The sequence below is a fragment of the Marmota monax genome, unplaced genomic scaffold (assembly GCF_021218885.2).
Source record: "Marmota monax isolate L192 unplaced genomic scaffold, Marmota_monax_Labrador192_F-V1.1 WCK01_AAM20220418_F8-fsc00082, whole genome shotgun sequence".
NCBI classification, from domain to species: Eukaryota; Metazoa; Chordata; class Mammalia; order Rodentia; family Sciuridae; genus Marmota; species Marmota monax.
In genome coordinates this window covers 2,452,723-2,477,609 of record NW_026695207.1, presented here as the reverse complement: position 1 = coordinate 2,477,609, position 24,887 = coordinate 2,452,723, and the positions used below count along the sequence as shown (strand labels likewise).

Sequence of the window (24,887 nt, the reverse complement as noted above, 5' to 3'; positions counted from 1 at the left end):
AATTACATCAAAAGTGGTAAACATGACTAGCAGTCAGGTTACTGGTAAGTATATCCTAAGAGGAGTCAGTTCAGTGGCCAGCTGCCAGAACTCTCGACCCCTGAGCGTTCTTCCTGGTGGGTTGAATGATGTGGATGGGACAGCTGGTCAGCAGGGCTCCAGCCTCACCTTCTCCCTCTCCACTCATCCCTCTTGGCTGTCTGTGGCTTCCCCAAACTACCTGTAACGGCGGACCACATTTTGCACAGCTCTGAACATCCTTGAAAGACTAGTTATTAGAAATTGGACTACTGCTTGTCATTAGCGTAAATATTTTAGGTGGTGTTCCTGAAATGTGGGTACTTTCCCAAGGCCTAGGAATGAATTTTAAAATGTGAGATCTCGAACATTATTTATAGGTATTGACACATGTTCCAAATGAGGGGTCCTGTGGGGACCTGCCGCAACCCCCCAGTCCTTCCAAAACCCACATATACCCATTGATATACATACCCTTTTACGAAACTTCTCATTCGATTCGGTGACACTGGTTGAAAACTTTGAGTACAACAGTGGTTTCCAAGTGTAATTTTAGTGACAGAATTCCTTTAAAAGTCAAAACTTACAAAGAGCCCCAGGTTGTTACAATATAGCTCTCCCCAGGCAGGCCCTGTTCTGAACTGCTTTGTCATATTTACTTTTCCCAAGAGTTTGCTGAGGTGGGGTCTTCGTCCCTCCTGAGAGTGACATGAGGAAGAAACGGTTTTGCCTTAATTGTCAAAATAAGCCCCTCGGCCATCAGATGGGGCAGGAGCGCCACCTGGGAGCTTCACTCTTTTGCTGGTTCCAGGGCAACTGCAGGGCTTTAGAGAGTGGTTGGGGATCCTCCTGATCACTGACGAGGGGACCCCTGACCACTGATGAGGGACCCCTGACCCCACTGACGAGGGGACCGCCAGGTTGCAAACCAGCATTTCTCACACTCCTTGTGGGAAATTTCATTTTGCTTTATTTATTGAATTTCAAACACCAAAGATCCTATGTACTATACTTTTTAAAAATTCCCTGAATGTAGAAAGCATCATAACTACTTTCGTTTTCAAAGAAATAAACGATGTTTGCCTGTGGAATATCCTCAATGTAGGATTTTTTAAAAAAATTTTTTTTTCAAAAAGTGTTTGGCAATGTATGTGCTTATTTTTATTTATCATGCCAGGATGGATCAGAAAGCTGTGGAATGAGTAATTTTCAAAAATCAAATGTACTCAGGCATTTGGCTCTGACTCAGAGGTAGAAACAGGGGCCTGCTATCCCAGCCAGCTCGCAAATTGACCCCGTGAGCTTGACGTTGGCCCCCAACTCGATGGTCAGCATCTCCCTGTAGAGAGAGGTCCTCAGTGGCTGTCTGTCCTGTCTCCTGTCCAGTACTTCATATACAGCTGCATTCTGGGGCTGATATCCTGCTCGGTGTTCCTGAGGGTGAATTACGAGTTGAAGATGCTGCTCATGACGGTGGCGTTGGTGGGCTACAACACCATCCTTCTGCACACCCACGCCCACGTCCTGGACGACTACAGCCAGGTCTTGTTTGAGAGGTGAGTGCTTGCTCTTCCTCCTCCGTCTCTAGTTCTCTCACGGGGTGTTGGGTGCAGATGGGCAGTGCCGTATCACTCATACTCGCTCCAAGAAAGCTGGTTGAAGGGATGGTTCAGGGAGATGTGAGTGTTTTTACTATCGATTACGTAGAATCCATATCATCTCATACACTTAGAAAGTGTGAAGTGGTGAGGATTTGCACTGTAATCTGAACCATATGGCTAGGAGCAATCTGCTGACATTTGAGACTGAATAGTCTCCGATGTGGGGACTGATCCCGTGCATTGACATACAGCCTCTACCCACCCACTGGATGCTGATCACCATCCCTCTGCTCCAACTCAGCAACCACAAATGTCCCTAGAAATTTCCAAATGTTTCCAGGAGAGCATGGCCCCAATTCAGAACAAAAATACTGCAACATAAGTAGTCATGTTCATAAGCTATAGTGCTAAATTTCTCAGTAATAATTTCCTAAAATTCCACTGTGGGGAGGAGAAACTGCTGTGGGGAGGGGAAACTTCTTTGATCAAACTCTTTGATACCTAAGTAACTGACTTCCAGGAGAAAAGATCCCATCAACCGTCCCAGCCTCAGGACCAGGGCAGCAAGAAGGGTCCATGGGGAGGGCTGGCCTGTCAGGTGTACTCAGTCGGGTTTGTGAAGTTCTGTTATCTGATTACTTCCATCAGCTTAGGGTGAGTTTTAATCCCCAGCTTGAAAAGAACACCTTTAATTCATCGTGATGTTCTCCGTTTCACGTCTCAATAATCAAACATTTCATGGCAGATGTCAGTTTGCTGATGGACACCCTGGCTTCAAAATGTTTTCCGAGTTTTTCACATTCTCTATGTGCTTTAACATCAAATGAATGCCTTAAATATTTACATAGATGTGTTGCTGCAGAAAGGTTTGTACTGACGGCCCCAGGCCACTGGTCCAGTGGGCAGAAGGTTCCCCTCGCTGGGAATGCTCCGCCCAGGGCCAGCTCCTTAGAGGCACCACTGCAGGGAATTCTTTTCTCCTGATTTAATTTTCGTCATCCTCCACTGTGGAACCCTGATGGTCTATCATCAAGCTGAGGCCAGTGGAATTGTGAAAATGCAGAAGTGTATGAAAAAAAATTATGATTCCCCAGCCAAGATGAGAATGAAATCAGAAGTTAATTTTCCTATAAATTCTTAACTTGCCAAGCAAAAATGCTTTAATATCTCTACTGTGTGCAGAGAGCCTTTATCCTGTTCCTAAATGAATGTAGCCTTGCTGATCTTTGCATAAAGCTATTGATGATGCTACTAAAGCTCCCATTATTAAATCTAAAGTGCTAGGATGTGTTTCACATTCAAAGCAAAAGAAAAAATCAAATTAGCAAGTTTTTGATGGGGACAGATTCCTTCTGGGGACCCAAGTGAGGCACATGAAGAGGCACAGGATCCCTGAGTGGAGCCCCAGCAGCAGGAGCAGTGTCCCATGGAGGAAGAGGAGAGTCTAAGTTTCAGAGCACTCTTGTGGCCAAAGCCTCTCTTGGTTTGGCCCTTAATGACCTGAAGCCAAAGGAGGCTCCTGTGGGTGTGTCAGTGACACCTTCACTTCCCCGACACTGAAGCCAGCACCTTCTTCAGGGGACGCACCTGTGTTGCAGTTCCTAATTCCCCCGGGGTTCCTGGCACTTCCTGAGCAGTGCCTGCATGAGCTGGCACAGAATCCCAGAGCTCTCCTGTGCCAGAAGAGCATGTCACTGACACCATGGCAGAAGGACATGCTACCTCAGGATCCACAGACCTTCTCTAACGTCAGCCCAAAGGTCGCCACCAACAAAAGACCCTGGAGAGCAGGAGTGGAGGACCCCCACTCCCAATTCCTCCAGCTCAGTGCCCATTGGAAACTGCCCTGTGACTCATGCCCGATGCACAACCAAAGTCATGTTCCCTCCAGCAAGTGGTTGGAAAGGTTTCCTCATCCTCAACCTAGGGTCCCGATGCTGACACGACTCTCACAGATGTGAAAACAGAATGCTCCCAAGAGAACTCCTCTGTTCTAGCATGGTGCCCAGGGGTGCCCTTGGAGAAGAAGCTGACGGAAAGGAGACCAACAGCACTCACTTCCCGATGGCCAGTCCCTGACACTGAAGTCATGGCGCTCAGTCCAATCTCTTTGCTGTCCTGTTTCTGGGCACCACATCCCCTTCCCACTCCTGATTTCCTGCCTCTTGCTCTGGTCTGCCTGGGCCCTGTGCTTTGGCTGTGGCAGGTCAGCATCCTTGCTGCCCACGGAGACCCTGGCCTGCTCCTCAGTGGTAATGAGTGCTCTCAGTGGACCTACCTGAGCTTCTGGCTCTCAGCTCACATATACGCAAAGACTGAGCATCTCCTCTGTCTTGGTCCCCTGGGTGAATCAGGCATCTCTGAGATGTATATGCCAAGGACTTTAACACTCTCTCTCCAACCAAGCAAAACAGAAGCTCTGAACCAACTTCAGTGACGCTGGCATGTTGGAGGTGCTTAACAAACTCTGTGAATGGATGAATGAGAGTGGGACGTGCTCCTGGACAATCCAGAGGACCCAAGTGCTGGCCAGGGACTCACTCTCCTCACATTTCCCTGAAGACAGAGCCCACTGCAGCTCATTAAGGACATGTCTCTTCAGGAACCACATCAGTTTTGTTGATGTCTTTAAACTTTCATAACAAAGTTTGGAGAAGGCTTCTCTACTTAAATGTAGTGCCAGAAACGGATCACAGTTTGGACAGCGTGGTTGTTCTGTATGGGTTCACCATGGCCCTTTGGCAGGGACCTTTACTGACCAAATTTGACATTGATCAGCCACCAGCCAACAAAACAATACAAACCCACAGGGCATTTTTGCCTGCAATGTTAGCAAAGCAAACAGGAGAAATAGGGATTGAGATCAGGGAATAATTCAGAACAGGGCATCAAAGATAGTTTTACAGATTCATGAACATGGAAATCAGACTTTTCAGAAGGAAATAAGATGACTTTGAGAGGGTGTGCCATCAAAAATCCATCATGATGTAATGTCCACAGCATCCCAGTGCTTACCCTACGGGGTTCTGATGAGCCGCCTCATGGTGAGGGTGTTTGTGGTGTTCAGAAGGTCCAGAACAAGATGTTTTCTAGTTCCTAGGTGTTTTCAACAGTCTTCCATTTTGTCTGTAGTACAAAATATTTTACTGAGTTCCTCACGGTTCCAGTTTTTATAACAGGTCACTTTTTCCCCAAGTTCTTAGCTATTAAATACCCTGAGTGCTCTTCAAGGTTGGTGGTGACGTTAATGGCAGTTGATATTGCCGCTAATGCTTTTTTCTCAAAAACACTTCCTCTTCCCATGACGAAGGCTGGCTACAGAGCCTGAAAGATGCTGTCAGGTTTTTGTGAGTTTCTGTTTTTGCAGAACTGGAAAGCCTCAGGGGGTGGGTGTTATCATTTCACATGGACCCAGGCATTAGCTTAACTTTCTAGAAGGCTGGAGATGTTGTTCTTTTAATTCTAGAAAGGCATGGGGAAGGGGGAGCTCCTCAGAAGATCCACTAGGAGCCCTGCAGAGTACCCTGCTCTGTGTTGGAACTTTAGCTGAATAAAATCAATGTTTTGTGGGGACACATGGATGCATGCTTAAGCAGCAGTCACATCCAGGATCTCAGGACTGTCACTGTAGGGATGGCTGTGTGGCCCCTCCTTCCACCTCATCTCCCTGTCCAGGAGAGCCATGGAGATGCTCGGATCTCCATATATCATCGAGAGCTGTGAGTGAAGACCTGAGTGTGGTATTCCCCTTTCCCTGTGTTTCCCTGTGTCTTGAAAATCCCAGGGACTAGAACTTGAGAAACTGTGATGTATTTTGTCCAACCTGGAATTAATCAATATTGAATCTGAATCTTGAAGAACTGCGGAATTCATCACACCCAGGAGAGGACAGGGGAGAACTGTACTTCTGTCCCTCTGAGATAGTTGTGGGTATTCCCAAGCACCTGGAATCCTCTTAACTTTCCCTCTTGTAAATGAAAAATGTAGTCCAAATCTACATCCTCCCTATGTTTGAGTTAATATCAAAATTTTTAAGTTACTTTCTGATTTAATATCAGCTTTCTCCATCCTGCCTGTTTCTGCCACTCCATGCCATCTTCCAATAATATAAAAATGTTTCTCTGTTTGGCAGCAGAGAGGGAGGAAATTCCTGCTGCCCAACTTAGACCATGAAGCACCTTCACTCAAATTCGACCAAGCTTTCTTTCCTTCTTCAGAAAGCAACCCTTAGTAATTAGCCCCTTGATCCAACCCGAAATAGAAAACATCTTGGGACTGTATTCCTCTGCAGGCAGAGATTTGACTTCTAGGCCTCAGCTTTTGTTTTGCTTGACTTAAACTAGGGGGCAGGATCGTGCAAAGCCTCTGCCCACAGACTGTGCCGGATACCTGCTCCCCGCCATCAGCTCTTTAAGCGAGGAAGCCAAGTGCCTGCACAGCCCAAGGCACCAGATCGCATTTCGACAGCTCTTCTCCTTAGAACCAGTTGCTCCACAAAATGAACCATGGCTGCGTTAATCAGGAAGCCCTGTTGTCTCCATGGCTGGGGGCAGCACAGCTCTCCAGCCCCACTTATATGGCTTCCTGATCTGTGTTCGTACCCAGGGCTCTGTTCTAAGCATGAGTCTGACCTTGTGGCATCTGTGTTTGCAACAGTGGAACATTGGGCTGCACTCTGGGAAATTTGCATAGGAGGCTGGTCAACCTGTGTCCAACCAGGTCATGAAAGAGTCTAGAAAACCCTTAGGGGATCTGCCCCATTCCCAACCCACCACCTTGTCCCTCGATTCCTTGGTTTTACTGAGCACTCTGTGCATGCAGTTCCTAGCTGAGCTGCTGTCCTCTGCTTCATCACCAACTGTCAGTGGGCCTGGACATTGCCACTACCTTGGTGGCTGGGGGGGGGGGAGGAGAGCCCCAAGAGCTCATCAGGAGAGCCCCAAGAGCTCATCAGGATGCTGAAACAGCAGGTGGGACCATGGTGATGAAGGACCCCATGCATCTCAGCAGCCCCCCACCCAAACCAGACCTGGATGAGGATGCAGCGACAGCCGGGGGCTGCCTCTGGTTTCCCTTATTCATTTTAACCCCAGATGTTTCTGGGGGGTTGCTTTGCTTTGCTCTGACAGTCCTATCTTCTGGTCAGGTGGTTTAGTCCACAGCCTGTGCCAAGTCAGATGCAGAAACTTCATCATATTACACAAAACCCCCCTTTCTGCATCATCTGACATTCGGGCTCCCAGGAATCCAGGCACTTCTCATTGGCAAAGTCAGGATTGTGGTGTGGCACAGAGATAGCCTAGAAAGCCAAAAGATACCCCTCCTAAAGACCCTGAGGGTGAGGGTGAGGGTGGGTGGCAACAGGGACAGTGCCCCCGTCTTGGCTTCAGCTTTATACCATGGGTCTGGGGGTCCATGTCCCCAGGGTCAGACTAATTCTATCCTCCAAAGAGCTGAAAAGACCTGATTTTACTGCAATCTGTCTGCTCATTGCAGCATAACAGAAACTAGGTTTGTTTGGGGACTTTCCATTAAAAAAACAAAAAGATTTTATTTTACCTAGAAAAATGCAAAGTTTTAAAAGTAAACTCATCTTTTTGTGTCTGTATGCTAGACTGCTTTCCTCCTAAGAATAACACAAGTGTCCTGTTTTACTCGCCTTCTTTGCATTTAGGTCAGCGGCTGGGTCACCGGGTCATCCCTCCACCCTCTCAGCCTGTTCCTTAGGGCATGTTGCTCTTTAGAGACCCTGAAACTTGTGGGCCAGGAAGATTGCTCTGCACCAGCCTCAGGCAGAGAGCCAGCTGCACATTACCCTGTGCTGCAGGCGTGTCTGGGAGCCTGAATCCCTGGAGTCTAATTTTCAGATAGAAAGCGTACTGGGCTGCACCGTGACTGCCTTGTCCCCTTGCTGGAAATCACAGTTAGAACCTTCCAGTTACACTGGCTGCTTCCTCCCCACTTCATACCTCAGCAGTGGCAGCACCCGACATGGCAGAGTCCAAAGCAGATCTTACTCTTCAAACATGAGGGCGACAGAGTGCTCGGTACAGCTGGCTCTCATTTCTATACAAAAGGCTAACCTGATTAGGGGTTGAATTGTGCCCCCCAAAAGAAGACAGGTTGAAGTTTGAATCCCAGTTCCTCAAAATGTAACTTACTTGGAAATAAGGTAGTTGCAGATATAATTAAGCTGCAGTCATGCCAGAGTGAAGTGGACCCCCCTGATCCAGTGTGGCTGGTGTCCTCCCAAGAAGATGGACATGGGAAGAGGCAGACACACAGGGCAACCGCCATGTGGGCACAGGAGTGATGCAGCAGCGAGCCAAAGGGCTCCAGAGATGACCAGCAAAGCCCAGAAGCTGGGACAGGCGGGGCAGGGCTCCCTACAGGTTCCAGAGCAGTGTGGCCCTGCGGGCACCTGGATTGCAAACTTCCAGGCTCCAAAACCACCGAACAATGCATTTCTGTTGGTTTGAGCCACTTGGCCACGGTGTCCTGTTACAGCAGTCCTAGGAAACTCACGGTGATCCACAGGCTGGACAGGACTTGGGGGAGATGCCACAGGGCCTTGGTCATCTCCTCCAGATCCCCACTGTGCACCCCCTAACTGCCCACCTCACCCACCTGCACCCAGTCTGCAAAGAATTCTACAAGGATGGGGAATTTGTCACTCAGACTTCAAGAGCCACAGCAGGATCTGCTTATGAGTGGCCCTCGGTGGGGACAAGACCTCTGGTAGACGACAGCAGCCCCTGTTGCTAACTAAAAGAAGTTTTTGAGAAATCTGAGTAAAATCTTAGAAAGTACAACAGAACCCTCCTTGTGGACAGAGAGTTTCAGAAGAGGTGTCTGCGCACGGACGCCCAGTGATCTGCAGGCCGTTTGGGTCTTGCTACTTCTGAGGCCTGTTTAGGTCTGTTTTCTCCCATCCTCTCCCCAGACCAGCAAGCGAGGCTGCCCTTGTCTCTTGCTTCCTCTACATTCCTGCTTTCACCCACCCCTACTTTAAGTCAGGTGCAAGATCTGGGGAGGGAGGTGGGGCAGGTTCTCCCTGCAAACCAAGGTTCAAAATGCATTAATGTGAGGAGTCCACAGAAAGGATCTGCCACAGCAGGTGGCTTGTAGACACATTGTGTGTGTTAACTGAAAGCCACTCAGGACCTAAGGTGCATAAGGGGGGCCCAGCTCTGCTGGCCATCAGTGTGGAGGACCTGAGCTGGCTCTGTAGTTTGGGGACAATCGGTCCCTTGTGTGGGAATGCAAATGGAAGCGGAGCTTGGATTCGTTACACGGTGAAGCTGCTGCAAAACCCCAACCTGGACGTTAGCATTTTACTCTTTGTTTGAGCTTTTAGTGGTAACAGGTGGGATGGGGGATGGCATAGCTTCTTTCTCTGGCCCTCTGGAGTTCCCAAGTCATGTGATGCTCATGAAACAACACGAGAACCGGAAGCCAGTACCAGCTTTAGGGCGCCAGTTGGTGGGCACTGCTTTCACTAGCCAGTCAGTAGTGTCTCTGCAGTACGTGTAGGAGAAAGGGTTTACAATTCACCGAGTTCAGCGTTGCTTTTAGACAGCACAGCTGAAATGACTGTCACTGGCCCAGAGAGGAGCAGCTCCATTTCAAGAAGTCAGTCCTGGTGAGATGCCATCCACACCACCCTCAGAGACAGAGACCTGCCCCTGGTGGCTGAGCATGGACTCTTCCAACCCATAGCAGGTGGCAGGTTCCATAGGGAGCAACGAGCCTTGATGCAAGCACGACCTTTCTGGAGGGTTCTTGGGTTTCCAAGGCCATAACACCCCGGCACTGGGTGATCATGTCTCCTGGCTCCCACAGGAGTCCTTCCTCTGCACGTGGCTCTTTCAGTCTGTCCGTGAGATTTGCTGATATGGACGTCCTCATCTTTTTCTCCAGCTCTTCCCAGCCCCACCCCTTCCCTTATGGGCCTGCAGTTAACACTAGACATCAGGAGTGGCACTGATGAAGAGCCCTGTCTGCGTCACTTGTGCAGGTTTATTAGTGCATCTGCTGCGCTGCCCTCACCAGTCCTAAGGCAGGCATCAAGACTCTTTGACAGATGAGGAAACTGAGGTGTTGACAGGTTTGTCCAGGGTCTCCCAGCTCAGGATCCCACTCCAGGCTCTCCCACCTCACAATCCACCTGAGCTCTTCAGTTTCACACCAAGTTCTCTTAGTGCCTCATTCACCTTCCAACTCTATGCAGGAACCAGATAAATTACAAAACAAGGCCCACCAGAGCAGGAAGCGATGGCCTGAACTCCATTCAACCTACTCTATGCTGCTTCTGTGACAGGCGCCCTTCTATGTTCAGGTCTTCCTTGCAGTTAGATGTGGGAACTACTCACTTGTCAGCCCATGCAGGACTTCCCTGGGAAGGGCAGCAGACTCTCCTGCACCAGCACACATGTGCTGTCCGTCACTGGCTGGGCGTGGCCAGGATGAGTGACAAATGTCTGCCTGGACCTGAAGGCAACAGGCAGGGTACGGGCTTTCCATCTCTGATCCAAAGTCATATGAAAACGAGTAAGAACTGGCTCGAGATAGAAAGTCATGTGAAACTGTGTGATTCATAAGTGGGAGGAGCGTGTAGCCAATAAGTTCCCCATACCTCATAGGATTCACAGTTTCAGTCATCCGTCTCCTTCTGTGAGCACTAATGAAAGCACTGAAGAACCCACATACCACTTATACTGATCCCAAATGTAGACAGAAAATGATATTAACATTCTGCTCATCCTCCCTTTCACATTTGTTAGAATCGAATAAAGAGTAAGAGTCTGTATTAACTTGGAATTATTTTTTCTTTTTTGTGCTTTCAAATTTGGGAGGTTGGTTTTTGTTTGATTTTGTACTTTGGTGCATCTGGTCTGGAGACACATTTGAAATGTGCATTTGGTGGGGTGGATTCCAGACATGCACCGGGGGTTCTCAGGTTTGTTGGCGCTTGGATTCTAAGCCCTGTGTGCATGTTGTTTTGTTGACGTCTGTCTGTCGGCTGTTTGTTTGCTTTTTTACTAGACCAGGCATTTGGAAGGACCTGAAGACCATGGGCTCCGTGTCTCTCTCTATCTTCTTCATCACGCTGCTCGTTCTGGGTAGACAGGTAAGGAGTCTGCTCCTTATAGAACACCTCTGAGTGCAGGTTCATCATGCTCCGCTGGTGTGCACTGTAGTTCTTTCATACAAATTCTTAAAAAAAAAAAAAAAAACAGAATCATCACACAGGAGAAAAGTGGGTAGCACAGGGTGTGGGCTAGATGCAACTGCAGGGAAAGTCCCTTTTCCCACAAGAGGTAAACATTGTAAATGCCAGGAATATGAATCAACTGATTTCCTGCGAAATCCAAAAATAAATTTTGTATGTGCATAAGCCCCAAAAGCATCCCCCATGGATTCCAAACAGCTGATTGTATTTGGGAAACACCCTTGGCTGGGTTTCCATGTGTACGTCAGGATGGATCGGTGCTTCTTCTGTTTGGAGGGGATGGGATACTTCTGCTGCCATTTGTAACCACTCTCTGTTAAAAATTTTTATTTTGTGATGTGGATGAAACTGCTCCTCCCCCCTTGGGCCCTCTACCTTCTTCTGTTCTCCTAGGAGAGGCTGAAGATGCAGAATTTTAAGAAATACTCTTCTTCTTCCTATGTACCAGGCCAATCAGACGACAGTATTACCTGAAGTCAGGCAGCTGTCCTCTGCCAGTATCTGCTCTGAGTCCTGTGATATGGGCAGGGCAAATGCCATTTGGCAATAACCAATTAAGAGGGGGGACGCTGACTGAACTGTGTGCATTATTAAACAGTCATGTTAACTGAGAGGCCCTCTAAGACCTGTGAGTTCGGATCTGGCCTCCAGTTCCCCTGCCCAGAAGCTGTTAGGCATTGCACAGATGGGCAGGGCCTGCACCTGTCCCCCTCATCCCCACATCTGGAACCGACCTACCCACCCAATCAGTGTGATCTGTGTCTTTCCCTAGGAGCTAACACTGCAGTAGTCCCTGGGCTGAGCTGTCCTGGCCTGTAAAGCCATGGAAGACCCCTTCCTTCCCACCCCAGCCCCTCGGCCCCCCCTGGCTCTGCCTTCAGCATGTCTCCCTTTCTGATTCCCAGGGCTTGTGGTTGGACAGGCTGCTCCAGGCTGTATTTCTCATTACTTTCCCCGTTTCTCATTGGCTGGTTTGTTCCTCACTACTGATCAACTTGCTGCTCTTACTCACAGCACAGACATGTCCTTCCTCAGAAACCCTGTCATTAGATGGTGATGAATAGGCTCCTTGCAGAGCAACCCCTCGGTGGCCATTCCTCAGGAGCCACTGTCCCCTGGTGGGACCATCCTTCCTCCGTGTCCCACTGGTCATGCTTTGTCCTGGTCCCTCCTGCAGAACCATCACTAGGATCACTTCACCAGCACGTTAAGAACCCAGAGTCAAATTAAATGCTCCTGTTGTATTTAGTCGTCGAGACTCCCGACATTCCATGCCACACGGTGGTGCTTGAGGCCAAAGGCTGACAAGAGGTCCTCCTCTTCAACTGGTCTAATGTAATCAAACGTATTCAGGGCTGTGGTTAGACACTGATTGGACACCACTGTGTTGGTGCCATTACTGTAGCAATAAGTACTGTGACTCTCCAAGGGCCTAGGAAGCTGTGGCTCCCTAAAAGATGACTTACTCTTCATAGTCACTGGGCCATAGCTGGTTACCTGTTACCTTGTCTGTGTGTGGCACTATGGAACACCAAGGTGGGCCAGGAGGCAGACCTTCGTCCACACCCTGAAATGAGTCATTAAGGTCCCAGGTCCTCAGGGCTACAACTTTGATGTCTATGACGCGGTGCCTCTGTACACATGTCCCAAATCACTTGTATGTTACAAATGACCGCCCCACATTGGAAATAGGGCTCAGCATAGCCAAAGCATTCATGGCCCTGAGTGTTTCCTGATAGGTTTACTAAATGATAGTGTGGACATTTCCACATTTTCTGCATTGTCACTTGTCCCAAGGGTCACCCTACCCAATGACCATCTTTTTTGAAATGACAGAGATGAACTTGCTTTCTGAGCATATTAGTACCTGGCTATATCTACTGCTCCAGGTACCTAAGTCACGTTAATGAGAACACTGTACATCTCTCATACAAAGTCTGCAGTACCACCCTCCGTACTAAAATCGAGTCTAGATTGAAGCATGAGCCAGCTCCAGCCCTCTTTTGATGAAGGGAGAAGCTGTGTGTCACCTGCATACAGAGGAAGCACTTGCTCTCTGGGAGGCTCTGCTTTCCCAGTGGGGTGCAGTCACCATGGGAAACAGGCAGGTGGCCTGACAGGGAGGGAGGCTGACCACATCTTGGGGGAGAGCTCAGAGTCCAAGGGTCAGCAGCATGGCACACTGCCCTGTAGCCCAGCCCAGAGACTCCTGCCTTGCACCTACAGAAAGAAGGAAAGTGTTCTAGCTCCTCGGGGGTTTTCAGAACTAGACAGAGCATGGAACCGCCCTGAGGCTGTCATGAATGTCCCAGCAGAATGAGGCCCTGGGAGCTCCAAGAGGCCTCCAAAATGCATGGAGCAGCTCCAGACGGAATCCAGAGACGAGAAGAGAGGCAGGGCCACTGGGCAGGGCTGGAGGCCCAGGGAAGCCTGCGGGCTCTCCTGCTGCTGCACGTGAGGTGGCCCGAGAGCCCCAGCTCCCCCTCTCAGCTCTGGACAGTCCCTGGGCAGGCTTGACCTCTGCTGGATCCTCACAGGCCTGCCTGTGTCTCTGTGTCAGATCTCCCTCTCTCTTCTCTTGTAAGAACTTGAGTTCTTTTAGGATTTGGGGATCACCCGAGATCCTTAACTTAATGACATCAACAAATACCTTGTTTCCACATGAGGTCACATTTATATATACCAGCAGTTAGGACCTGAAACTTGGGAATACTACTCAATTCATTACAACTGATTTAGGCTAGAAACATTTGTCTTCCTTTGGGGTCTTTCCACAAGAGTTTCTATAATAATAGCTACTCAAACATAAAGGAGAGACTTCTAAAGCAGATTGCATTGCTTGGAAGGTAATAGGTTAGATAGGTAGGCAGATAGGTAGGTAGGTGGATGGATGGATAGATAGATTGATTAAAGATACAGATAGATGGTATAGAATTGCTAGGTATATAAATGGAGATACAAATTAGAGAGTGTTTTAGTTAGTTTTCTGTTACTGCAACAAAAGCACTGAAACAGGCTAACTTTATAAAGACAAGAGAGGGCCTGAATCACATCATGGTGATTGCATAAATGTGAGCAAGAGATTAGATCAAAAACAGGAGGCTAAGTTCCCACAGTCTCTTCCAAGGGCAAACTCCCAATGACGTAAAGGCCTTCCTCTGAGCCACCTCTTAAAAGTTTGGCACTACACTGAGGTCCAAACTTCCAGCCCATAACCCTTTGGGGGATACACTGAAGCCATAAACCATAGAAATAGGTAGAAGGATGAGGGAAACAGAGGTATGAAAAATTATTCTACATGTATAATAAGAATTGTGATGCATTCTGCTGTCATATATTAAAAAACCAATTAAAGAAAAAAAAAGAAGAAGAAAGATGAGGGAAAATATCACTTTTGCCCAGTGCAGCTGGTGCCAAAATACTGATCTCTTTTTAGTAGGAGACCGACAGAGGCCTTGCCTATGCTGTGGTAGCAGCCTCTTGCAAAACCTGAGTGACATCTTGTTGTGGCTCACAAGCCTTTTGTTACAGTAACAGAAAACTAACTAAAACACTCTAATTTGTAGCGGGTTGCTGCCGGAGTAGGCTCTCTTCGGGTGCTTCTGCTGCTGCTCCTGCCTTGGGGCCTGATTTGGATGTGTTCTCTGTCTTATCAATCCCCCCCCAATTAACTCTGCTGCTTTAGTTTAAAACCAGCCACATCACTGCTTTACCCACCCAAATCCAAGTAAATAGTCTGTCCTCCAGGTCAGAGGGCCTTTCTGGTGAGTGCATAGCATGGGCTTTGTTAGGACAGTGGGTGGTGAACTTGGCATTAGCATAAAACCTTGAATGTAAACAAACCTTCAAAATATCTGGCTTGTAGTCTATTTTGAAAATGTCTTTCTACATGAGGTAAAATAAATGCCACACCAGAGGAGGAGGAGGAATGTGTTTGGGTACATCACACACAACACGGCTGATGATTTCAGATTTGAAAATGCAGATTTTCAAAAACTCCCATTTGTGCATGAGTGTGTGCATGTAAGTGTGTGTGTGTGTGTGTTGTTATATTTTATACTGTCATTGTTCTAATTGACCAAACCAACAGAACTAACAAAGCACTGCATGTGGCTCTTCTTTGTATTTGTCTGTCACTAAGTTGTTGTGTGTGCTGAAATACACCGTCTCCCCTAAGCCCTCCTGTGCCAGAGGGGCTCAGCCAAGGCTCTTTCATTATAGTGAATTATTAAATCCCAGGAAGCACAAAGCGATGCCAAGACCAAAAGCACCCTTGTTGGTAAATAGGCTTCTCCATTTCTATAATATAATGATAACTGAATTTTAAAAAGCATCATATTTTAGTGCATTATAAAACATGAACACAGATGTTCTCACTAGCAGGCACTATCTTAATTAAATGGTATCATCACATGCTTTAGTCCACCTATAATGGAATTCTCCTATGTACAAGGCAATCCTCAATGAAAAAATCCATATCTTACAATGAACTCTTAATTACTTAATTCATGTGGGGGCAAACTGGTTCACAAATACTAAAGGAGAGCTGCTACCAAGGAACAGCATTTTTTTTTTAATGCAAAACATTGACCAAGACACTTTTTCTACTTTGGATCTTTCATTTTCCATCATTAATATTGTACTATGAAACACACACACACTTGAAGCCATCTTTAACCACGGGGGAAGCCTCACTGTCATTTTGACCCATGAGCCGCCCAAAAAGCTCATTCCTGGCTTCTGCAGCTTGTTTGTCACTTCACCTGTTCTGGCAAAACCGTGTGAGAGGCTGATTGAGGGTCATTTTGGGGGACCGAGGGCTTTGTGGGGAGGGTGACAATTCTGCTTGGGGGTTCTTTTGACGGTTTGGTTTTGTTCTTTTTGTTTTCTCTTTAAAACCTCCACTCTCTGGCAGGACACGATGCCTATTGTTTCTTTACCTCTGTGTCCTCTTGTAACAGAATGAATATTACTGTAGGTTAGACTTCTTATGGAAGAACAAGTTCAAAAAAGAGCGGGAGGAGATCGAGACCATGGAGAACCTGAACCGCGTGCTGCTGGAGAACGTGCTTCCCGCACACGTGGCCGAGCACTTCCTGGCCCGGAGCCTCAAGAATGAGGTCAGCACCTGGGGTTGGGCCAGGGCGGGGCAGGAGGAACTTGGGTGCGGTGGGACTTCGCACATGTGCACAGCTGGCCTGGAACTGTCACTTTCAAGAGCATGCTGATTGGTCAAGAGACATCAGCTGAGAATAGGGCATTAGAATCACCCAGCGTCTGAGCAAGGGGTTGATTCATTATGCAAGGTTTTATGTAAAGTTCTAAATGTGCATTCTGAGGTGCTGCCGTTCTAAATATGCCCCCCAAAGTGGCTACTTCCCTCTCCTGGTGTGGGGGACTCCTTCCTCACCAGCCATGATGGAGCCCAATCAAGAGTCCTTGATCAGCCATGCAGCCTGCAGGCCCAGGGCACCTTGCTCCCAGCTTCCCCAAGAGCCTTTTAAGGAACTTAGAATTTCAGAGATAATGAGATAATTTGTGAGACCCACTGCATTTAGCAGTTATCGACACAAGAACAGAGTCTTGAGTCTGTCCATATGAATGGATGGAAATGGGAATTTTATGGAACATTACGGGAATGGATAGTTAGCTCGAGCTGAAAAGACCAGGCTGTCATTAAAATGCTGAAAAGGTTTATGAAATGAAACATCGTGGGATTGCAGAGATCACCAATTACAAGAGCAAGACACAGCTCTGCAGACAGACTTCCTTTGAAAGCATGCACAGGAGCAAGGGCTGAGTGCACATCCCTTCAGAGACTCGGAGCCATCACTGCACTTAGGAGATTGCCTCTGAGGTTCAGGAGTGGACAGGGAGGGTAGCAGAGGGAACTCATTGACAAATGAGCTAATAGTAGATGAGCTCGACCCAGATGATACCAGAATACAAAGCAGCATGGTGTGGGACAGCACTTCTCTATGGCATGCAGGTGTAGTGGCAATTGGGAATGCGGTGCAGGGGGCGTGAGGGGCTGCAGGCCAGCTCTCTCATCTCCCTGAGAGCGTGCAGGGCATGGGAGCCTTCCAGGCTGTGCCCTTAACGATTTCCTCCCCTGGTATTTTCTATACTCAGGAGGTGTATCAGCAGCCTACTGGCCTGTTCATCACAGGAAACAAAAATCACTGTACCTGTTAAGGAGCTGTCTATTGTCATTAGCAATGAGGAGCCAAATATCTGTTGTCGATTCAGTTTTAAGTTCAGCATGTTCTTCCCCATGTTGCCCTGTGGCCCAGCTGGCATTGCTCTGGATGTAGAGACAAACAGGTCAGAAGCAGCCACCCTCCTGGGTTCCTCCTGTGTACTGGAGCCTATTATGTCCAAGGACACTGGGAGTGCAAAGGTCAGGGTCCAGGATGGCCACCCTGAGCAAGGGACTTCTGAATCTAAACTAGCCAGGAGATGGAGTCGAGGAGGGAGAGAGATGGGGAGAAGATTCCAGGCTGTTAGGGGCTACTCTCCCCCTGGAACCAAGAAAGCACCTAGAGAAGACTTGGAAGAGCCCTTGGGATAGACAGGAAGAGGTAATGGTGAAGGCCCAACCACAGGTCTGGCCCTCCCCCATGGTGTTCCTGGGCTGGACTGCCTTGTCTGTTTGCTTGGCTTATTCTAAGGTCGCCCTTTAGAAATAACACAGGAAGCCTAGTTGAGGAAGAAGAGAAAAGCGTACAGCTATACACCATGAGCTCACATCTTAGCCCCAACTCTGTCTGCTCTTGTGACCTTGAGCCAGTCTCTTCCAGGGTCAGAGCCTCAGTTCCCCCATTTGTAAAGGGAGAAGAAATATTCCTTCCTTTGCAGTGGTGTCGGGTAGAGTGTAGCGTGTTTGCACAGTGCTGTGTTCAGGGGAGGTGGCACTTCACAGAGCAGAGCACAGGGCCCATGTCCACACTGGTGAGACCCAGAGCAGGGAGCACCTTCCCTTCGCATGACCCTCAGGTTCTCTGAGGGAGGGTGGACACTTCTCTCTGAGTCTCCTGATCAGTGCTGCCATTTGAAGTATTAAAAGGGCACACAGCATCTCCTGTGGCCCTCCCCACTCAGGTGGCTCCATGTCGTGGGACAGGCTGGCCCCACCTATCATGAGTCTGAGCTGAGAGTCAGGAGCCTGGGCTGAGTCCTGCTCTTGCTACTGCCTCACTGCATATGGGCAATTGGGGACCTCTTCAGGAACAAAGTGGAAATCAGCTCATTTAGATGAAAACAGCTCTGTGCTTTGTTTCCTCCCTCCTCAAGTAAAGAAGGTCCCTGGGGGCCTTGCCACAGCCACCTCCCTGTGTGTGCACAGGAACCCACCTTTAAGCTCTAAGATAATCTCCCCTGTGATGGCCAGTGTCTGTCTACTGCGCTCCGAGTGGTAGCTCTTGAAGGTGGCTGTTCCTTCCCTAGGGGAACAAAATCCCCAGATGTGCTCCTGACCATGGCCAGCCCAAACCCTCCAGGGAAATGCGTAGGAGCACAACCGTGGAGCCTCCCAACCGTGGCACAAATGGCTCCATGTCTCGTAATGGCCACGTGAATGAAAAGCATTTGGATCTCTCTCAGGACCCAGACACTGTGGGCTACTCAGGAGGGTGGAACAACAGACGCTGATTCCCAAAGCTGGGACAGTACACCAGAGAGACACTCCAAAGCCACTGTTCCACTGCCCAGCTCGCAAGATTACAAAGAGACGCGCCTGAGCACATAAACTATAGCAAACTCCTGCTCCTGCCTCCTGTGGAAGGCATCAGACTTCCTGTCCTAGTGTGACATTGTCCCTAGATAGAAGAACCCATTTTCTTGACCTAACAAGGGACTTCTGACCCTGCAGGACTTACTGTGAGTGGCTCTTCACAGCTAAACAGGGCTGGGGCCTGTGTTTTTTAAGAGTCTAGCTGTCTTTGAGGTTCTGCCCCTCCACAATGTTAGCACCAAGCCGGCGCTCCCTGCTCAGCCCTCTCTGCCTAAGACGGTCCAAGCAGAAGCTCTAGCTGTGATGGACCTGTGACCCCTGGAGTGGCGTCACTTCCTGCAGACTCCAGCAGGGCAGGGCAGAGTGGCCAATGCCAACAGCAGCAGTTCTCCAAGTGCAGGTTCCCCCATTCCTGTTAAAACTGCCAGCTCCTGGGTCCAGTGGAAGCCTCCCTCCACCTGCTGGTCCCTTCCTGGTGACCGAGAGCAATGCTCCTGCCCAGGCCCAGCACCTCTTAGCTGTTGGACCTGAGCTCCAGTCTCTCAGAGGTTAGTGCTACTAACTTTAGAAGCAATAATTCACATTAGACTTTTCGAGCTGTGCTGGTGTGTAACCAACCTTCAGACTTCGCTACCTTTTAAACAAATACCTCAAGCTCTTGCAAAACTTGGAGAATCTCTGTGCCTGGGGATTTATCAAAAGCTTTCAGGGAAACTTCCTTCCCCACCTTTTCAGGGCCTGAATAAAGTGGAGAACAAAACCCAATGTCATCCTTTTCCATGTGACATTGGAGACAAAGCACTCTAGGCAGCCTCTGCCTCCCTGGGTCCTGCCGGGTGGGAGTGGAGGGTTCACTGCCTCTGGATGCAGAGAATGAGGGGTTCATGGGCACCAGCCTTTCAGCCAGGGGACACCCACCACACAAGCCCACTTCCAATGAGCTCTTTGTGATGCTTTCCTGTGAGTCTTTTGGAAAAAATCTAGGAAAACAAGACTTTGGCCAACAAACAACAACAACAAAACAAAACAAAACAAAACCACAGAAAAACAACAGCTAAAACAAATGAAGAACAACCAGACTTGGTGTCATGTTTTGTTTCCCTCCCTAAGATCAGCTATCCATGCGTCATTCCCCACTTGATTGGTGCAGCTGACTCCTTGTGTAATACCTGCCCTGAGCCTGAACAGTCTCTGGGGGCAGAACCCAGGAGTCAGGGCTCTGGGGGACCCCAGGGAGGCAGTGTCCATATCCCTCTGAGACACAGTCCATAGTTGATGATCACCTTTTGTTTCAGGGGCAGGTTCTTGGGCATCCTTCACTCCATGGTTTTCCGGAACAATCCTAGGAACAATAGCATGCCTTATGCCATGACCTATGCTCACAAAGAACCCTCTAGACTGTCATTTTATTCTCCTACCCACTGCACATATGTACAAAAGAAATTAATTTCCCTTCAGAAACAGGGAGTCAAGAATGATTCCATCACTGTAACAGTCGAGTCCACAAAGCTTTTATTTGGATGAAATGCTGTTCACTAAGCCTCTGCTGGGACTGCGTATGCGTAGAGCTGACCACTTGTGCCTGAGCTTAGCTTTGCAGCCTCCTCCTCCTCTTTCCCCTGGGGAAGTTGCACTTATAACTTCCTGAAAATTCTCTGTCAGCTGTGACTTTCTTGGGCAGGTCCAGCCCCAGGCCCCCATTCAGGCTGGGAGCAAGGCCGTGCCAGGAGCCCCCACTGTTTTAGGTGATCTGCTGGATCCTCTGCACCATAGGCCAACAATGTTCTCATCGCTTCTTAAGAAGGCTGCATTTTGTCACCAAATTGACCCTTCGCTGAATTCCGGTGGTGGGGAATCATGGATCATTTTGAGCCAGACAGCCTCCTTCTGAGAATGCCAAGATTTGATCAAAAGAAGAGGCCACTTCAGACATTTGGGGATAAACCCCACTTGCAAACAGTGCTCCCTCCTCTGATAACCACAAGGGCCTCAGGACCACCAGTTCAACCCCTAACAGCGTTCTGTATGCATGGGAGGGACGGGCCAGAGTGCACTTGGCTTTCAGGAGATGCTGTTGTATTTTCTAACTGTCTAGGTACTAGTTGACAGTCGGGGACACAGGGTACTAAGTAGTCCCTGCATAGACCAGTGGGAAAGGTCCGAGTGTGGGAGCCCATGTTATGCAGCCTGGATCAGTAAGAGGGAGCACCACCACTGGGAGGCTGGGAAATCCAGGAATTAATGAGGTCCCAAACATTTCCTAGAACATAGCAGGCTCCCTCCAGCCTGCAGAGAAGCCCCGGCCATCTCTGCCGGGCCTTGAGCAGCACTGCGTGCAGTTTGTTGTTATGTCTCCATATTTGCTGTCTCTCCAACCAGACTCTAGTCTCTAGGAGGTGTTTTTACGTCTGCATCCTCAGACCTGGTGTTTCCTACCTGTCATGGCAGACCATCAAGGATCAAGGGAACAAGTCCAGGGTGTGTGTGTGTGTGTGACAGGGTATTACTATGAATTTCAGCCTGTGATACAAAGGGACAGTTGCTTTCATGTCCAAAGGAAGTGCTAAACATGGTGCAGGATTTACAGATGCCATGCTTGGAAGCCAGCTGTAGTTCCTTCAACATGTGGCCAGGAGATTAGAAGTTGGAAGAGGGTTGGAGGACAGAATGTAGTGGGAATGAGACCCACCCTAAGGGACAGTGGGGACTTTCTTCACCTCTGGACTAGAGAATGGACCAGAACGTCTCAGTCTAGGATGTGCCCATGACTGTGTCTCCGAGTGGTCCTAGGAAGCTCTGATGGACGATACTGACACCTAAAAACGCCAGGGCAGAGGCTGAGGGTGGCTCTGGGCCCCAGAACTGGGAGCTGTGGTTAGGACTGTACCTGGGCTGCCGGGATTTGAGGGGCAAAGAATACTGAATGTTGCTCAGGGACCAAAGAAGAAAAAGAGAATTGTCATGGGGTTTCTCAGATCCTGTTTTATAAAGCTGTTCAGAAGGGTGAGCGGACCTCAGCAGAGAAGCCAGAAAAATAGCCCAAGAGCCCAGGCTGAGAGTGACGACAAGCAGGAGGAGCAGACATGACCTTCCTCACAGCGTGAGGGTGCAGCGTCCAGGGACGGGGGTCCGGGGTAAGCAGTAGGAGCTAACAATCCATGAGCCACCAGGAGGAGAGCCAGGTGTGGGTGCGCGGGGAGATGCAGTCAGTGGAGAGCCGTCCTGCCTCATCCGTCCGTCACGCCATCGTACTCCAGGCAAGCGCTCTACAGCTGAGCTGCAGCCCCAGTCCCAGTTACGTCTTTCTTCCCTATTACTACCCTGAAGGGTTTGTAAAACCTGGTACAAGACAGGGAACCAGAAGAACCAGGCAGAGGGAATAGAAGCCAACTGGAGCCCTTCCCATCCGTGTCAGCCCAGCCTGAGGAAGGGCAAAGGCCACACACTGAACCAGGTCCAGCTCTGACTGCTCATTGGACTCGATGCTTAAGTGTCGATGAGAGGACCTTGCGTCACCCAGAGTAGCAAGAAGAGCCTTGCGATTGTCGCAGGTTTTCATCCTGGATAGGAGATGAAAAAGGAATAAACGGAAAGGACAGTGAGCATGGAAACACTTGCTTTGAGGTGACCTCTTGCCGAGCTTGTTCGGTGGATTGCGAGTATGTGGATGCATATTTGTCAGGCGGAGGCTCACCCCTGGGAAACAGATTTGGGATCTGGCAGGTGAAAGGAGATGTGAGGCACAGCTGGGATAATAGACGTGCTTTATTCAAGGGCAGCAGCAGCCCCCAGCTAGCCCACCTGAGTCTTTCCATAGACCTATTTGATATGCCAGCCAGACAAAGAAAGCCCAGTGCCAACAGGTTACGTAAGTGGGCAGATGCTCAGGTGTTTATGACCCTGAGTACCTAAGCTGAATCAGGGTGTCCATGACCTTGGCTTCATACTAAAAACAGTCCACTAGGAGCCTAACTGTAGCCATCTTGGGCCTCCAGTATTGAGAGGACATCAAACTCACTTTCGATTCCAAAGCTCAATGATACTTTCCGGTGGCTATCTGCTGAGAAGGGCCACCCATTCCGGACCCTGGATTTCAAAACCTCCTCAAGGGTTGCCCACCCATCTTAGCCCAACCCCCAGATCTCTGGATGTATGAGGAACTCAGGTCATCCACCATTTAGCACACGGTCCTCTCTAGTCCCATGCCCAATCCAAAGGCCTGAGGGAGACCCTGGTGAATTAGGAGTGTGGCTCCATGCCCTGCAAGTTTTGTCGGCTCCAGAGAAGTCAGAAAGCATAAAAGTCCCCTTGCTTTCAAGTACTTACAGTCCTGTGGAATCCCTGAGTCTCAGGACCAGGGGACCAGGGATCGCCCCAGGGATGAGGTTCTGTTGAACAGTGGGAGGCCAATGTGTCTGCCTTCTTGGAAGACCCATGGATGATTCCCCCATGCATTCCTGTTAAGAGCTATAGAATGAGAGGACGTGTCAGATCCAAACTGCCAATCAACTCAGTCCTGCATTTCATCTTGTTCCCACCCCCAGACGCCTTCAAAACTCAAAGGGAAGAGAGAAAGATAAAGGCACAAGATTCGCAAGTGATGGGGGCTCCGTGCTACCCCCAAATCCAGGTAGCAGAGCCATGGTCATCTGGGAGACTCAGGATAACGTGTAAATGTAGATTGTACAAGGGAGGACTGCACGCATGGCCAGCCTTTCTGTGCCTCAGTTTTCCCATCTGTGGGTAAGAATGACAGCACAAGCCTCGTGGGACTTGGTCCAAGCAGAGCTAGTGCCTCCAGAGTGATCGGGGAGGCACCGTGCTGTCCTGTGGGGCTCTCAGTAAGTGCTGGCTCTTACTATGCTTGTGTTTGTCATCTTAGTCCCTCTGAGGCTTGCTCTGGTCAATGTCAACTGACAGTGGTGAAAAGCAGGGTCCAGAAAATGTGTCCTGGCTTGCTAAATATACCCCTCTAGTTAAGAGCAGGGTTTACCGAAGTTTACACTACTTTTATAAAATGGACATTTCAAACTAAAACAGGCTCCTGGGGTTGCCCCGACTCCCTGGCTGTAGTCAGTGTGATGGAGCCCAGTTGTCTTGGGTTGTCTTCCAGGGAAATGGAGGTTCACAAAACGACTTTGCAGAGGAGAACACGCAGGTCTGCACAATGAGCCAGCAGGACGGTACAGAGTGTGGATAGAAAGGAAAACTGGGCTCTGCTGTCCTCGCGGTGAGCGCAGATCTGAGGCGCCCGTGGGAGCCCTCGCAGGCTGGTGGGCACGGAGAACAGGACCCCGCAGGAGTCTCATATTCCCCTGAGGCTGCCCTTCAGTAGGATTGCCATGGCCCTGGAGTGTTCGGTAGGAGACTTCCTGGGGAAGACAGTCCCCCAGAGAGGCCACCAAGCCTCAAAGCTGTAATGCTATTTAAGTGCCCACTCCCTGCCCAGGGATTCACATGGGTGTCCTATAGCAGCGTCACGAGTCGTACCCATGGAGTGTGGGCTCCCTTGCCACACTGGCACACACAGGAAGCACAGCTCCCCACTGGTTCCCTCCACCCCAAGGTCAGCCATCTTGCTTCACAGAACCCTTGGAATGTTCCGGGCAGAGCAGGAGCTTCCTGTGCTTCACTGTGACCCTGACCCTGGTGGTGCCGGGCTGTTCTGCCCATGCCCTCGTGAGCCCGTGCCAGGGGGAGGCAGATCCTCCATGCCTGCTCAGCCCCAAGCCCACTGGACAGCCTTCCTTTCTGAAACCCTCCGAGTCTGAAGCTCTCACTGGGTGTTGGCAAGTTATGGCAACACCTTGGGTCGCGTTGACACAATGTTGCGGTTCTGTTTCTGCCTGCGGTTGAAGAGCTGGGCATCTCTCTCTGTCTTTAAAATCACAAGGATAGGGGCTGGGGTTGTGGCTCAGCGGTAGAGTGCTCACCTGTCACGTACGAGGCCCTGGGTTCAAACATACAATAGGAAAAGTGGCCTGAGTCGCACTGGTGTAACTAAAAAATTGCTTGGTGAGTTTTATCTGCTCTTTCCAGGAAGCAATAAAGAGGAAAATTAAAAAAAAAAGAAAAAGAAAGAAAGAAAAAACTCCCATCCAAAGAGCATCACTAAACAAGTTACTTGGGGACAGCACAGTCATCTTGGAATTGACTTTGTTTTCCTTGGGTTGTCTGAAGGGCACTTTCCTGGGCCTGACCCCATGGCTGCTTGTGATCAGAGACAAAGATGACAGAGATCTGACTGGGGGCACCTCCTGCTAGCTGCTGGGAGTGGGTCTGTCTCTGCATCTGCTCATTCGAA

General features: G+C 49.3%; 1 protein-coding gene across 1 annotated transcript in view; it reads left to right on the top strand.

The window, feature by feature from the left end:
- The window catches only part of Adcy2 (adenylate cyclase 2), a 377,019-nt gene that overhangs the window by 325,634 nt on the left and 26,498 nt on the right, over window positions 1-24,887 (top strand). Inside the window, exons 18-20 of the mRNA XM_046430364.1 lie at window positions 1,405-1,574; window positions 10,665-10,749; window positions 15,813-15,971. Of these exons, the coding sequence (XP_046286320.1) occupies window positions 1,405-1,574; window positions 10,665-10,749; window positions 15,813-15,971 (414 nt within the window). The remainder of the gene's footprint in view (window positions 1-1,404; window positions 1,575-10,664; window positions 10,750-15,812; window positions 15,972-24,887) is intronic.